Below are 17,001 nucleotides of genomic sequence, written 5' to 3' on the forward strand. Positions count from 1 at the left end.
ATTGAAGTCTACCGACTCTCTCAGCCCCTCAATCGCCTTCCTAGACTCAGCAATGTCAGCCGAAACAGAATCGAAGCGTTGGCTCATATCGGCAGAAAGTTTGGTGAATAATCCCTTCATTTCGGTGATAAGATTGCTCCCAGTTGAGTCGCTTTGCTTATGTTGATCCGAATTGGGCGGGATCTGCGGTCACGTGACTATTCCCGCCAAGGTCGTCGGCGTTTGCGTGTAGTTGCGTTAAGGCACCCTCATTGGTATGAAGAATTTGAGGTTCAAGTACTTTTTCTGAAGCAGAATTCGATGTAGAATCCATTTTTTTCTTCGCTTTCTTGGTCACTTTCTGGTGATGATGAAGTCTTGGTGGGTGTCTAAGGTTGTAGGACCTGTTGCTCATCTCAGATCTATTTCATATCTTTAAAGCGGTACAATGTTCGGGAGCTCAAAAATACGTGTGTGTCACCTACGAGAGCATGTTGTCTTCAGCTTATGTTTAATAAGCTGAAGAGTGCAGGAAAGCCAAATGAGTGTTTCGAGAGGAAAAAGGCTGGATTTAATTCACAGCAGAACACTTGCATACAGATGGGGCGGGGGGGGGGGGCTCTTACTTCGAAATATTTAATGACCAAGAAAAGAAAGAGAAAAGGAAAGAAAAGAAAAGGGATAAGGGTGAAATATATATTTTTAATATTGTGTCAAAATCTATCAGAAACGGATTTTTGTAATAAAAATGTTGAAATTTTTTCTTGCTCCCCATGCTCGCTCGCAACATTTTATCAATTGTACGCGATACGCCATATCAAGTCCCCTCAATATTTTATGGCTCATTGCGCCACTGCAGCAGAAGATCATAAAGTTATGCATTAATATGCTCTTTATAATTGTCGAGACAATCTTTGGGTCGAGACAAGTAGTCATATTCCTTTTTTTAAGTTTAGTAGGTGGGCCTCGAAAAAAATCTGAGAGTCAAAGTGGTCCTGGAGTAAAAAAAGGTTGAGAAGCACTGCTTTATATGATAGCACTACAGGTGGGGGATTCAAAACTTCTACACATAGTCTGGGTTATTATTGAGCAGGAGAAGGAGAAATGTTCATATAGTGCTTCTAGACCAGTTTCTTATACTGAATATGAATATATGAGGTAAACAGGCTGTATCCTGAAAATTAACATGTGAGGGCGCTTTTTTCAAAATGGCCACCAAATTTTCATAAAATTTGAATATTCGTACATAGATTTTGACATAAGCATTCAATTGCCATAAAATTAGTGTCATATGAAAGCCAAATAAATTCCCTACAATTTGATACTATTTATAGGGGATAAGTAGGTCATTTGGCTGAGATTTTAAGTAGAAAACCACTTTTTTGTAATTTTTTCCCCAAAATTGAAAATTTTGCAAATACATGATTTTACATAATTCTAAGAAAAATGAATCAGTTACCTTGAAATGTTCCAGAAAACTTTATTGATATACGATCATTATGTGGATGAAATTTCAACTCTGTATCATTTTCTTTAGCAAATTTATAAGGTATCAAACTTCAATTCTTCAATATCAGAAATGTCGCTTTTGGCATGCATTTCCATAGACTAATACGTATAACATGTATAATACATGTATGTATAATGTATACCGGTAGTTAAAAATTAAATGCAATTATCTCCGCTTTTAACCACTTGGAGAGTTCAGAGTAGGCTTTTCTCTATCAGGTACATAAAGAAAATGTTGGCACATCAAGGCCTGACCCTCTCACGGGGCTAGGGGTGTGGAAATCACCCGCCCACCCCCCCCTGCCCTTTGCTATATCATGTTGTTGTATATTGCCTATTTGTTGGAAAAATAACTGTTTTCGGAGCACCCATGGAGGCAAAAACAGGCATTTCTGCTATACAGTACAGCCACTTTGATTGCTTTGAAACCACTTGGAGAGGAAAAAGTAGGCTTTGTTCTACCAACTACATCTAAAGAAGTGGCACATCGAAGCCTACCCCTCTCGGGGGGGGGGGGGGGGGGAGCTTTTGCTTAATATTGCCAATTTATTTGAAAATTCACAATTTTGGACCCAACATTGAGGCCAAAGAGTGTTTGTGCTTTGTTGTATGCCCCATTTTATTGATTTGAAACCACTTAGAGAGGAAAAAGTAGAGTTTGTTCTACCAGCTACATATAAATAAGCGCTGGCACGTAGAACCCTAGCCCTCTCAGGGGCTGTCTAAGTCAACCCCACCCTCTATATCATTTATATTGCCTATTTTATGGGATATTTCACCATTTTGGATCACCCATTGAGGCAAAAGCACATATCTACTATACAGTGCGTCCCACAAAAAACGAAACCGAGATTTATCGATGATTTATCATAACTTAATCGCAAATACAATAGACAAATGACCTACCATTTTAAAGCTTAGAATCTCCTCTTTCATCTGAAATTACTTAGATTATTTCTCATTCACGCATGAGTGAGCAAAAACAATTTTTAAAGGGGATACCAAAAAGTCACTTGGCGGGCCGTATCTGGGTTTTAAAAAAGAAACCACATTTAAAAAAAGTTCAATATCTGCTCTTTAATTCGATACCTCAATTACAGAAAATGGTCAAGAAATAACAAAGTTATGGTTATTTGAAATAAGGCTTGAATTTCAATAATTTCATAAAATGAAGAGGTTTTACAGGCTAGCGTTCAAACTCACTCGACACTCCGTTTTGTTGACGATCAGCCATGCATTAAGTCTTTTGTTACCGTGCGATAGCTTCAGTGGAAAACCGGTGAAAACACGTTTATTTAATGAAATTATGGAAATACAAGCATTGTTTCGAGGGATCATAACTTTTTTACTACTTGACCATTTTCTGTGATTTAGGTATCAAAGAAAAGAGAAGATATTGAACTTTTTAGTCTTATGATTTTCTTTTTGAAATTCAGATACCCCCCGCCAAATGAGTTTTTGGCATCCTTTCTTCGAATTGTTTTTGCTCAATCATGCGTGAATGAGGAATAATCTAAGTAATACCAGATGAAAGAGGGGATTCTAAGCTTTACAATGGTAGGTCATTTGTCTATTTTATTTATGATTAAGTTATGATAAATCATCGCTAAATCTCGGTTTCGTTTTTTCTGGGACGCACTGTATAGTACAGCCAATTTTATTTTCTTGCAATGACTTGGAGATAAAAGAGTAGGCTTTGCTCTATCAGCTACATATAAAGAAGTGTTGGCAAATCGAAGCCTATCCCCTTTAGAATGTTCAGGGGGCTGTAGAATTTACCTTACCAATTTTCGGTATTTGACTATCTATTGGACATTCACAATTTTGGATCATTCATTAAGGCAAAAGGGGGTTTCTACTAAATAGTACAGCAAATTTTATTTTCTTGCAATAACTTTGAGAGGAAAGAGTAGGCTTTGCTCTATTACCTCCATATAAAGAAGTGTTGGCAAATCGAAGCCTTTCTCCTTCAGGCGGCTGTAAAAGTTACCCCACTAATTTTCGGTATTTGGCTATTTGTTGAAAATTCACCATTTTGGAGCCCCCATTGAAGCAAGAATGCATCTCAGATATTTAGTTCTGCCACTTTTATTGCCTTAAAACCACTTAGAGAGGAAAGAATAGGCTTTGCTCTATCCGCTATAAAGATGTGCTGGCAAATAAAAGCCTACCCCCTTCTGGGGGCTGTCAAAATCACCCCCTCCCCCTTTGCATTATTGCCTATTTATTGGAAAATTCACAATTTTTGAGACCCCTTAGAGGTAAAGGCATCTCTGATATATAGTTCTGCCACTTTTACTGCCTTGAAACCAATTAAGGAGGAAAGAATATGCTTTGCTCTATCAGCTACCTATAAAGAAGTGCTGGCACATTGTAGCTTACCCATCTGGGCGGCTGTCAAACCATCCCACCCCTTTTGCATTATTGCCTAATTATTTGAAAATTCACAGTATTTGAGCCCCCATTGAGGCAATATGCACTTCTGCTGTATAAAACACCCGATTTCTTGAAACCACTTGTAGAGGAAAGAATGGGTTCCCCTCTTTCAGCTATATATGTCGAATTGCTTTTATTTTCGAGCATGTCTTTATATGTAGCTGTTAAAGCAAAGCCTACTTTTCTCTCCAAGTGATTACAAGGGTGAAAAAAGGCAGAACTATATATCAGGAATGCCTTTTTGCTTCAATGGGGGCTCCAAAATGGTGAATTTCAAGGGGGGGAGGGTAATTTCGACAGTCCCCTGAAAGGAGTAGGCTTTTTAATATTTGCCAGCGCATTTTTATATGTAGCTGATAGAGCAAAGCCTATTCTTTCCTCTCCAAGTGGTTTCAAGGTAGTAAAAGCAGAATTATAATCAGAAATGAGTTTTTGCCTCGATGGGGGCTTCAAAATGGTGAATTTTTCAATAATAGGCAATAATGCAAAAGGGATGGAGTAATTTTGACAGCCTCTCGGAGAGGGTAGGCTTTCATTTGCCAGCACTTCTTTATATGTGGCTGATAAGGCAAAACCCATTCTTTCCTCCCTAAGTGGTTTCAAGGCAGTAAAAGTGAAAAAAATATATATTAGAAATGCCTTTTTGCCTAAATGGGGGCTTCAAAATGGTGAATTTTTCAATAAGTATGCAATAATGCAAAAGGGATGGGGTGATTTCAACTGCATCCCGGAGGGATAGGCTTTTATCAGCACTTGTTTATATGTAGCTGATCAACTGATAGAGCAAAGCCTACTCTTTCCTGTCCAAGTCATTGAAGAAAATAAAATTGGCTATACTATATAGTAGAAATGCCCTTTTGCCTCAATGATGGTGTAATTTCCAAAAAACATAGGCAATAAACATAATATAGAGGGGGAGAGGTTGACTCAGACAGCCCCTGAGAGGGGTAGGTTTCAATGTGCAAGCGCTTCTTAATAATATGTAGCTGATAGACCAAAGTCCACGCTTTCCTCTCCAGGTAATAGCAAGAAAATAAAATTGGAAGTATGATATACAGTGTGTATCAAAAAAAAGTTTACACTTTGAAAAAGCCCTGGGAATTAAAAATATACAACATATGGGTATTTTTTTCACATATATTCTTGTGTTTGGGTCTCATCTATCCAATGAAAGTAAAAGTTATGACAGAATGTTACACTTGAGTGAGCACTGCCCATTTTTGTAAAGCTCGCAGAAATGCTTGTTTTCACGCTGTGTCAAGGGGGAAGGGCGAAATCAAACTTACCCTGCAAAATATTTCTCATATTTCTGGGGGCTTGTCCCAACGAGGTTTTTCTTAGGTAATTTATAGGACCTCTCGCAGTCACATGGGTATATTGATTAGAAATTAAGAAACAAAACAACTCAAGACAATAACAATGGAGTTATTTCTTTAATGCAGATGTTTGTAAATATATATGTGTAAATAGTAATGTACATTTGACCTCATTTGGGTGAAGTAAGTTTTTGCAAATTGATAGAGACCCTATTTTCAAACATGGATTTAGCAAGTCTTATGGCAGCTGGTAAAGAGTTTGGGTTAACTGGTGAGGCTCTTAAAAATTTTGTATCAGATGAACAGAAAAAGCAAAGAGATGAGAGAGCTGAGTTGTTGGAGTTAAAGAAACAAGAAAAAGAAACGGCAGAAATACAGCTAGAAATAGAGCGTGAAAAGAATGTAAAAGGTGAATCAAAATCTGTAGGCCAGAAAGCCCGCACTCCCAAACTACCACCATTTCATGAGGACAAAGATAATATTGATGCTTACTTGCAGCGATTTGAGCGTTATGCAGAAACCCAAAATTGGCCGCGCACCGATTGGGCAATTAATCTAAGCGCTTTGCTCACAGGAAAAGCTCTTGATGTTCATTCTAGATTAACCAGTGACGAAGCTAAAGATTATAAGACTTTGAAAACTGCTCTTTTGAAAGCTTTTCAACTTACCTCAGAAGGATTTCGTTCAAAGTTTTATACAGGTAAAGCAGTTAATGGGGAAACCGCATCACAATATTCAAACAGATTAGAGAACTACCTTAACAGATGGATTGAACTCTCAGGCGTCAAGCATGATTTTGATGACCTAAAGGATCTTCTTCTTCGAGAGCACTTCATCAACGGATGCCATCGTGACTTGTCAATCTTCCTACGAGAACGACAGCCAAAGACTACAAAGGATGCCATGAAATTCACAGAGCAATACCTAGACGCACGAGGAGGTGTATTCAGAGCGCCACCGCCACAGAGGAACATCCCTACAGGACAAACACAGCGAATCATTACAAGACATGAAGGTAAAACAAATACCCCTCAAATACATTCTAAGTCATTCCCAAAGACATGTTACAACTGTCATCAAGAAGGACACATTTCTCGTAACTGTCCAAAACAATCACAAAAACCACAAATGACCAAGACTTGTTTTATCTGTCACAGGCCAGGACACTTTGCTAACTCATGTCCTTTCTCTCCAGTTAAATCTGCAGGATTCGTGATCCCGGAAGAACCAGAGGAATCAGAGGACAGACCTTCACCGGAAGCTGAACCTACTTATTTACAATCTGATAACCCAGGGTCTATCTCCCATAACCCATGTCATTGTCTCTCTTGTAATAGTACACAGGTCAGACTTGAAGCTTCATGCATAATGGTCCGAATGCCACACGATACCCCTCACCTTGAATCTATGACAGATCATTGCAAATTTGGTTATGATCACAGTTTGCCCCTAATGAGTGCAGCATGCTAAAATGAAAATTTTGTCAAACGTATGCCTGTTACCAAGGGACTTGTAAATAACAATGTCATTTCCGTTCTCAGAGACAGCGGATCCAGTGGTATCATCATCAAACAAGATCTTGTAAAACAAAGTCAAATGACAAGTGAAGTTTGTACTTGTTTGCTAATTGATCAATCAATTAGAATTCTCCCCATTGCAGTGATTGATATCAATACACCTTTCTATGTAGGTAAAGTTCGTGCTGTATGTATGAAAACTCCTCTCTATGACCTTATCTTAGGAAATATTCCAGGTGTGAGACCAGCAGAGCAACCAGATCCACAATGGACACTACCAGAGACCGTCATTCCAGTCTGCGCAGTACAGACAAGAGCACAAGTCCAACGAGAAGGCAAGCCATTTCATCCACTCAAGACTCCACATCCAATGGAAGAAGTCGTCATCCCATCAGTTCTCAAAGAAACACAACAGAAGGATGAGACTCTACATCGACTGAGAGAACTGGCTGATGCTGGAACAGAGAAAGTAAGTCGTCATCGTAATAAGTCTTCCTTCTTCTATAAAGACGGGATTCTATACAGATCCTTCCTTTCTTCCAAGGATTCAGATACAGTAATCACACAAGTTGTTGTTCCAAAACAATACCGTAAGCAAGTAATGCAGACAGCTCATGAGAATCTTCTAGGAGGCCACCAAGGAGCAAAGAAAACCACAGAAAAAATTCTTACCAATTTCTTCTGGCCCGGTATGAATTCTGACATTATCCGATATGTCCGATCATGTGACATATGTCAACGCACTTTAGCTAGAGGCAGAGTAACAAAGGTCCCATTAGGAAAGATGCCAATCATTGAAGTCCCCTTTGAACGTATAGCTATAGATATCGTTGGACCAATACATCCCATGACAGAAAACAAAAATCGTTACATTCTCACAATTGTTGATTATGCCACTAGGTATCCTGAGGCGATTCCACTCCCTAGCATCGAAACGGAGAGGGTAGCGGAGGCTCTTGTAAGCGTCTTCACCAGGGTCGGAATTCCAAAGGAAATGTTGACAGATCAAGGAACACAATTTACATCGGATCTCATGAAAGAAGTAAGCAAGCTACTGTCTATACGCCACTTCACGACCTCACCATATCACCCAGCTGCAAACGGTCTTGTTGAAAGATTCAATGGAAGCTTAAAGCAGATGCTGAAACGTATGTGTGCCGAGAACCCAAAGGACTGGGACAGGTATATCACCCCACTTCTATTTGCAGTCAGAGAGGCACCTCAGGAAAGCATGGGATTTTCCCCATTTGAACTTCTCTACGGAAGGAAAGTTCGTGGACCCCTCGACATCCTCAAAGAACTCTGGACAGGTGAAGCTGAGACAGCCGAAACCAAGTCTACCTACCACTATATCTTGGATCTTCGGAACAGAATCGACGAGACTTGTCGCAACGCTCATACTCAACTACAGAAATCTTCAGAGAGATACGCAAGGTACTACAATCAGAAAGCCAAACACAGAGAATTCCAAGTTGGAGACAGAGTACTCCTTCTACTGCCAACAGACCGAAACAAGCTTCTTCTGCAATGGAAGGGCCCTTTTGAAGTTGTCTCCAAAATAAGCGTAACGGACTACAGAATCGATTTGAATGGTAAACCAAAGGTATTCCACATAAATCTCCTAAAGAAATATCATGACAGAAATAACACATCTCCTTCTCTTTCAGGTACTGAGACAATTTGCTCCGCAGTGATTGAATGCGAGGATAATGCCGAAGATGAAGACACACCATCTCCACCCCAACTAACAAACAGATCTCTCTTGCAGCCATTTCCATTACAGGCCAAGGAATCACTTGCTGATGTTACCATTAATCCAGATCTTTCTCCCTCACAGAAAGAACAGGTCAATGCACTTCTCAACAACTACAAAGACGTCATGTCAGATCCGCCGAATCGCACATCACTTGGCGAACACAACATCTTACTCAAAGTCGGTGATCACAAACAGTTAAAGAGTAAACCTTACCCCATTCCTCATTCTCTTAGGGACACTGTCAGAGATGAAGTGAAGACCATGCTGTCTATGGGGGTTATAGAACCTTCAGATAGCCCCATAGCTTCCCCAATTGTCTTAGTCAAAAAGCCTGATGGTAGTAACCGTTTTTGCGTGGATTATAGGAAGCTCAACAAGGTCACTGTATTCGACGCTGAACCCATACCCGATCAAGATGAATTATTCACAAAAGTCGCACATGCCAAATACTTTACTAAGATAGACTTAAGTAAAGGCTATTGGCAAGTTCCTATGTCACACAAATCAAAACCACTAACTGCCTTTCTCACTCCTGATGGCCTTTTTCAGTTTACAGTCATGCCCTTCGGCTTGGTGAATGCGCCTGCCTCCTTCAGCCGAATGATGAGAAGACTACTAAAAGGACTTGATGGAGCTGTAAACTATATAGACGATATCCTGATACACTCAACCATGTGGGATCAGCATCTTGCCACACTCACCGAGTTGCTTAGCAGGCTACGAGCAGCAAAACTGACAGCCAGACCCAGTAAATGCTTTGTGGGACAATCGAAGGTCGAATTTCTGGGACACGTAATCGAAGATGGAACAGTAAGTCCTCGACCAGAGAAACTCAAGGCCATCCAAGAAATCAGCAGACCTCAAACCAAACGAGAACTTCGATCATTTCTCGGCATGACCAACTACTATAGGAAGTTCATACCCAACTATTCTGCCATTTCCGCTCGACTGACAGATAGGACTCGGAAAGATGAACCAAATCAAATCAGATGGGAAACCAATCAGGAACATGCCTTCAAAACACTCAAAGACAAACTAACCAATCCACCCATCCTTCATCTACCTGACTTGTCAACAGATTTCATACTCAGAACAGATGCATCAAATGTTGGAATTGGAGCAGTCCTGCTTCAGACACACGAAGAGGAACGATTCCCAGTAGCATATGCAAGTCGTAAGTTACTTCGAAGAGAACAAGCATATTCCACCATTGAACGTGAGTGTTTAGCCATAATTTGGGCTGTAAGAAAGTTCGAGCCATACTTATATGGTAGACAATTTGTGCTCGAAACTGATCATCAACCATTAACCTACATGAATAGTGTAAACCAAGCCAATGGGAGGCTGATGCGCTGGATCTTAGCATTGCAACCTTACAGATTTCGCGTCGAAGCGATTCGCGGCAGCGACAATGTCGGAGCAGACGTATTGAGTAGGTTGTAAAATAAAAAATAAAAAAAGTAAAAGTAAGAGCATTTTCTCGAAGAAGGGAGTAAAATGTCACATTGAAAATGCATTTATTTTATTTTATTTATTTTCCTCAGCAAAGCTTGCTTATTTTATCTAAGTTTCACTCCTCAGCCAGGTTGCTAAGAGACAAGGAGTAGATCTTATGCAAGAGTGAGTAGGAGATGAAAGAAGTGTGTGTGAGATTCTTTTTGCTAGAATTGAATTGAGATAATTTGCATATCTATTGTGTGTTGTGTCCAGGGTGGTAGACTTGTATAGGTCCCTTTTAGTGAGCTCAGTGAGCCTTTTCTTTTTAACAGCTGCTTAAGATACTTTTGGGGAAATTGTAAAATTGGGAGGAGACCCCAGTAGCTTTCCACTAGTTTTTCTGGCATTGCATCTTGGAGACTTTGTGTAACACACACCTATGCAATTTTGGGGCAGTCGCCATTTTAGCTGCCATCTTGATAATTTTTGAATTTCAACTTTAAACAGAAAAGCAGCCTTTCTTGTTTGATATTGGCTGGAACTTTTAGATACCTGTATGAGGTCAGATTTAGCTGAATTTATGCTGTTATTTTATGCCTGTATTGAAGAAGCCATCGGTAAGTTAATCTGTGATTTCTTCTTAATTCTTTTATAAAAACAAAAAAAACAAAAACAAAAAGATTGAAAGACTTCAGAGATGATTTGAAATGTAGATGTTAATCTTTATAAACCTTATGAAATAGTTAAACACTTGTGAGGAAGAATATAAGTATCATAAAAGGATGTCATTCTACAAGTTTATGTGACAGTGAATTCATACTTTATAGACTAATATTCTTGAATGTGATTTGACCCTCAGAGTAAATGTTCAAACAAGTTTTTATTAATTATAGTATGACATGAAAATAACCTCCAGTTGATGTTACTGTTAGGATATATCGTAGAGAGATTCTTGGTTTTGTCTTTAATTTTAGATGGTTCTAAGATCGGGATATATTCCAAGACCGGATAATTTCCAGGATCGGGACATTTCCCAAGACCGGGTCGCTTTGAAGACTGGTGAATTGTTTTAAGCTGAACATTATAAAGCGCTGACTCTGAAGGTTTTCGGTCAACATGTCACCTGACAGATAATTTGTAAATAGCAGTGAGAGAGAAAGCAGGAGACGTCCGTTAAATTTGAAACTAGCTTTCTAAATACCAGGAAGTCTTGCAAATTGACATTTCAGAAAATAGACAGTGATTATGAAGATGACCGAACATGAACAGTTTGATAGTGAGAAGAGTTTATTCGAGTTTGAATCCGTGTAAGATATGATGTCGATTAACAGAGTTTTGAGCTAGAATTTAGGTGCATAATTTTTTTAAAGCTCAAGTTCAGGAGTTAGAAGGATTTTGAAATGTAATCACAAAAATGTTGTGATAAGAGATACAAAGTGGTGAGAAAGGAATTCTATGAAGGTGGATTAATGCAGGGTCCTTTCATAGGAATTTTTGGTAGTCGTTATTGTGAAAACAAAATGAAACAAAGTTAAAGGTTTAATTGATATTTTTGGAGGTAATTTTGCAGGTGAAAATGTAATACACTGAACGTTGAAGTTGTTGATTAGATCAGTGCAGGATCTCTTCAGTTATATTGGAGTTAGAGACAGATCGAGAGTTGAATGTTATAGCTTGGATCAATGCAGGATCCTTTGATTGTAAACTTTTGAATTAGAGTACTTTTCAGAATACTTTATCATTTAGAGGTGTTAGTTTTATTTCCCTTTTAAACTTCATACGTTGGACAATATTGAACTTCGAAGAGAGATGTTTTGATATTGGAGTTTTGTATACTGAAATAAATTGTAAATTGTGATTTGGTACACATTGAGTTTTACTTGAATTTTATTTGGAGTCCGCCCATGTGACAATAGGCAATAAACATAATATAGAGGGGGAGAGGTTGACTAAGACAGCCCCTGAGAGGGGTAGGTTTCAATGTGCAAGCGCTTCTTAATAATATGTAGCTGATAGACCAAAGTCCACGCTTTCCTCTCCAAGTAATAGCAAGAAAATAAAATTGGAAGTATGATATACAGTGTGTATCAAAAAAAAGTTTACACTTTGAAAAAGCCCTGGGAATTAAAAATATACACCATATGGGTAATTTTTTCACATATATTCTTGGGTTTGGGTCTCATCTATCCAATGAAAGTAAAAGTTATGACAGAATGTTACACTTGAGTGAGCACTGCCCATTTTTGTAAAGCTCGCAGAAATGCTTGTTTTCACGCTGTGTCAAGGGGGAAGGGCGAAATCAAACTTACCCTGCAAAATATTTATCATACATTTCCCTTGCACTTTTAGTCAATTGAAATAAAATGGATACATTCAAGCATTTTGTAACAATTTTGCTACCCAAATTGAAATTTCAACACTTAGTAAGCACAACCTTTACCCTTTTTGTGCCAGCTGGATCTGAGGACATAACTGATTCTGAACAAAAGTTTATATCAGACATATCCAGCATTTTTTCATTAAGTTTTTATCATTACTTCTCTTTGTATACAAATCTCTCTATAACCTAGCCCCAAAATACTTGTCTGATTGTTTAGAAATTTATGTCCCAGGTAGAAAAACTAGATCCTCTGAAGACCCACTTAAATTAACATATCCAACAAAAAGAAAACAGACCGGAGATAGAACATTCACCGTTGCATCCTCAATGGAATGGAACAAACTCCCTCTCACAATAAGACAATCCCCAACTATTGAGTCCTTCAAGAAATCTCTTAAAACCCTTTTGTTCTAGGCAACTGCCTTCATTTAATATGTCATTCTGATTTTTGTTTGTATAAATAAGTTAAATGAAATTGTGAGCGCTTTGGGCCATGTGGGAAAAGCGCGTTATAAATGTTGAGTATTATTATTATTATTATTATTATCATTTAAAGTGGGTTTACATTTCATTTTTCATGTAATACTTGTTTCTCCACACTTTTCCCAAGCTTGACAATGACTAACAAAATAAAAATCAAGCCTAAGCCTTTTCATGTAAATCACAGCTCAGTGTAAAGCAAGTACCGTCACGATGGCCTCGGTGAGTGGGGTGGGGCGCAATGCATTCTTCGAAGTGTTTTGGGCAAGGAAACAAGTTAAAAAAGGTAAAAGATATCTTCAAATCAATTTTACTAGCTAAATTCCACGTGTTCTTCATGAGTAAGGTCTACTTTTATCCGCATAACTATTTCAAGGTTCTGCGTAAATCATTTTTCACTAACTTTTCAAAAGTAAGTGGTGCTCACTCAAGCGGAAATATTTTTGACAGTTATATCGTCATTTGCTTAAATGGATCTGTACCAATGTTAAAATGTGGAAAAATCTTCAGAATATTACAAATGTATAATTTTACAGGATTTTTTCTAAGTGTAAACTGTTTTTTGATACGCACTGTATAGTAGAAATACCCTTATGCCTCCATGGGTGATCCAAAATGGTGAAATTTCCAATAAATAGGCAATATACATAATATAGAGGGGGGGGGGACTTAGACAGCACCTGAGAGGGCTAGGGTTCGATGTGCTTGCGCTTATTTATGTAGATGGTAGAACGAGGGATGACTTCCACCCCCCCCCCCCCCCCCGAGAGGGGTAGGCTTCGATGTGCTACTTCTTTTGACATGTTTAATGTAGCTGGTAGAACAAAGCCTACTCTTTTCTTCTCCAAGTGGTTTAAAGTAATTAAAGTGGCTGTACTGTTTAACAGAAATGCCTTTTGCCTTAATAGGTGCTTAAAAATAGTGATTTTTCAATAAATAGGCAATATACAACAACATGATATAGCCAAGGGGGGGGGACTTTGACACCCCCTGCTGAGAATGTTAGGCTTTGATGTGCCAACATTTTGTTTTATGTAGCTGATAGAGAAAAGCCTACTCTTAATACCTTGGTCACATTTGCTCTACGGCGGCCGTACGGCGAGTCGAAAACAGCCGTTTTATTAATTTTGATTCAAACCACCTGTATGTAGTTGGACAAAAAATGTTAAAACGGCTTTTTCGACTCGCCGTACGGCCGCCGTAGAACAAATGTGACCATGGTATAACTCTGCAAGTGATTAACTAGTGGAGATAATTGCATTTAAGTTGTAACTATACATTATACATACATGTACATGCATGTTATACATATTAATCTATGGAAATGCATACAAAAAGCGACATTTCTGAAATTGAAGTATTCAAGTTTGATACTTTATAAATTTGCTAAAAAGAATGATACAGAGCTAGAATTTCATCCACATAATAAAAGTATATCAATTACGTTTTCTGGAACATTTCAAGGTAATTGATTTATTTTTATTCGAATTAGGTAAAATGTATTTGCAAAATTTTCAATTTTTAGGGAAAAAATACAAAAAATGCAGTTTTCTAATTAAAATCTCAGCCAAATGACCTACTAATCCCCTACAAATAATACCAAATTGTAGGGAATTTATTTGGCTTTCATATGACACTAATTTTATGGCAATTGAATGCTTATGTCAAAATCTATGTAGGAATATTCAAATTTTATGAAAATTTGGCAGCCATTTTGAAAAAAGCGCCCTCACATGTTAATTTTCAGGATACAGCCTGTTTACCTCATATATTCATATTCAGCGTAAAAAACTGGTCTAGAGGCACTGTATGAAAATTTCTCCTTCTCTGAGTGGCACCTTGCTCAATTATAACCCGGACTAACAGAATTTTGAAATTTATAATATATTATATATGCTAATTTATGCGCATTTTTCAAAATTCACAAAAAATGCTTCTTTATTTGTTGACCAATTTGAATTTTTTGCTTCCATCTGGTAGAGCTTTTTGAGGTTCACCAAACTTCTACACAGAATTTTGAAATTATGCTAATTTATGCGAAATTGATTTATGCATATTTTAAAGAATTTACATAAAATGCTTCTTCTTCTTTATTTGTTGACCGATTTTGATTTTTTTTCTTCCATCTGGTAGAGCTTCATAAGGTTCACCAAATGTCCACACAGAATTTTTAAATTTGGAGTAGAAAATTATGTATGCTAATTTATGCGAAATTCATAAGTCACAGAAAATGCCTCTTTATTTGTTGACTGAATTTCAAAATGCTTCTTCATCACTTCAAGCCTGATTTCAATTCTGTTTGCTTTATATGATAGCATTAGGTGGGGGATTCAAAACTTCTACATAGTTTTTGAAACTCATTAAATATGCTAAATTTATTCATATTTTTAAAAATTCACATAAAATGCTTCTTTAATTGTTGACTGATTTTGATTTTTTTTTCTTCCATCTGGTAGAACTTGATGAGGTTCATCAAATCTTTACACGGAATTTTGAAATTTTTAGTAGAAAATTATTTATGCTAATTTAAGCGATATTTATTCATAAATCACAGAAAATGCCTCTTCTTTATTTGTTGACAGATTTTGATTTTTTTTTCTTCCATCTGGTAGAGCTGCATGAGGTTCACCAAACTTGTACACAAAATATTTGAAATATTGTCTAGAAAATTATTAATGCTAATTTATGCAAACTTTATTCATAAATCATTTGTTGATCAATTTCAATTTTGTTTGCTTTATATGATAGCTTGCGGTGGTGATAAAAAAATTCATCACAGAATTTTGAAACTCATTAAATATGCTAATTTATTCATATATTTTCTAAACTCATAAAAAATACTTATTTATTTGTTGATTAATTTTGATTATTTTTGTTCCATCGGAGAGCTACATGAGGTTCACCAAGGTTCTACACAGAGTTAACAATTTTTTACTAGAAAATTATTCATGCTTACTTTATATGAAATTTATTCATAGATCACAAAAAAATGCTTCTGTCATTTCTTCATCAATTTCAATTCTATATCCTCAATTTTATGTCACCAATATTATTCACTACAGTGTCAACTGAGCTCCACATCATTGATGTGCTAGTTTAGATTAGATATTAGATTTTGATGAAATTTTTCAGTAGTTTGCTAATTTTACTCCGTTTATTCATATATTGTTGTGTGGGCCCGGAATACCCCTTTAATTTGGTTGAGGTCTATTTTAAATTACTTAGTATAAGAAAGGGAGACAAGTTTTAAAGGGAGAAATTATTCACTAACGTCATCACTATTGGTACCCTTGGCACTGTTAGCGAATTGTATTTAACATTAGCACCACTGTTGGCTTCTGCTGGGCCTTTTATTGTTAGATTATTAGGAATTCGGCTAAGCTTCTGTGAGTTTATCAATACCGGTAGGTCTACTTTTAGTGCTCTGTGAGTGAAAACAATGCGTCAAGGCGGTGGTCATCCGTGAAAGATGTGACTGGCCCTACTGTTAGCGTTATATTACGCTAACATCACTTCTGTGCGGCTGCCACTGATTCTTACCAAGTACTAGAGTGTAGAAACTATTCTTGAACTTAAAGCTACATTGTTTACAAATGGACTAAACACTAATTACAACTTGAAAATTTTAACAGATTTTCTTACTCTTATTTATGGTAAATATTCTTAAGATCATTACCCAAGAAGAAAATATCACAATGCTCAATAAAACAAAACTTATGGGGTATGTAACCCTATTTTAGGGGGGAGGGCTTCTGTGGCCCCCCTCATTGATTCGCGCAATGTTTTTGTTTGGCAGAAGTTTTTTACCGCACTGCTTGATGACTTTTTACTTTCAATTCTTGCGCATCTTTTGAGACCAAAATACTGGCGCCCAGATACATGGTTCAAAATCATGCAATATTTTGTAAGCGCATGTCAGACCCAAATTTGCTCAACAAAAACCTGATTTCATACTTTACAAAAGTCAATACTAATTGTGTTTTCAACCAAAAATAATAAATGTATGATTATTTTTAGTCTTGCTGATCTAAATGGATTTATCTTATGTTTATGATCTCAAAAGAGTCTCCAACAAAGTTCATCAAAAGAGCAATGAAAAATAAAAGGTAAAAAAAACAAAGAAATGCGTATTAAAATTGCAAAAACTAATATAATATTTACAAACTTTATCTGATATCGCAATTTTTTCAT

At 37.2% G+C, this 17,001-nt stretch overlaps 1 protein-coding gene across 2 annotated transcripts; it reads left to right on the top strand.

Annotated features, from left to right (window-relative positions):
* The first annotated feature begins 4,108 nt into the window (after positions 1 to 4,108).
* On the top strand, positions 4,109 to 12,887 carry LOC129268475 (uncharacterized). Of its 2 annotated transcripts, XR_008585266.2 has the most exons (3): positions 4,109 to 6,255; positions 6,982 to 10,567; positions 10,925 to 11,878. XR_008585266.2 is itself a non-coding variant. In XM_054906030.2 (2 exons), the coding sequence occupies exons 1-2, from the start codon at positions 5,463 to 5,465 to the stop codon at positions 9,954 to 9,956; spliced, it is 3,768 nt and encodes a 1,255-aa protein (XP_054762005.2). In that variant the 5' UTR covers positions 4,109 to 5,462; the 3' UTR covers positions 9,957 to 12,887. The 2 variants fall into 2 exon arrangements, 1 of the variants encoding a protein (XP_054762005.2); XM_054906030.2 differs by having other exon boundaries at positions 6,982 to 12,887.
* Positions 12,888 to 17,001: the final 4,114 nt, after the last annotated feature.

Source organism: Lytechinus pictus, chromosome 9, assembly GCF_037042905.1.
Source record: "Lytechinus pictus isolate F3 Inbred chromosome 9, Lp3.0, whole genome shotgun sequence".
NCBI classification, from domain to species: domain Eukaryota; kingdom Metazoa; phylum Echinodermata; class Echinoidea; order Temnopleuroida; family Toxopneustidae; genus Lytechinus; species Lytechinus pictus.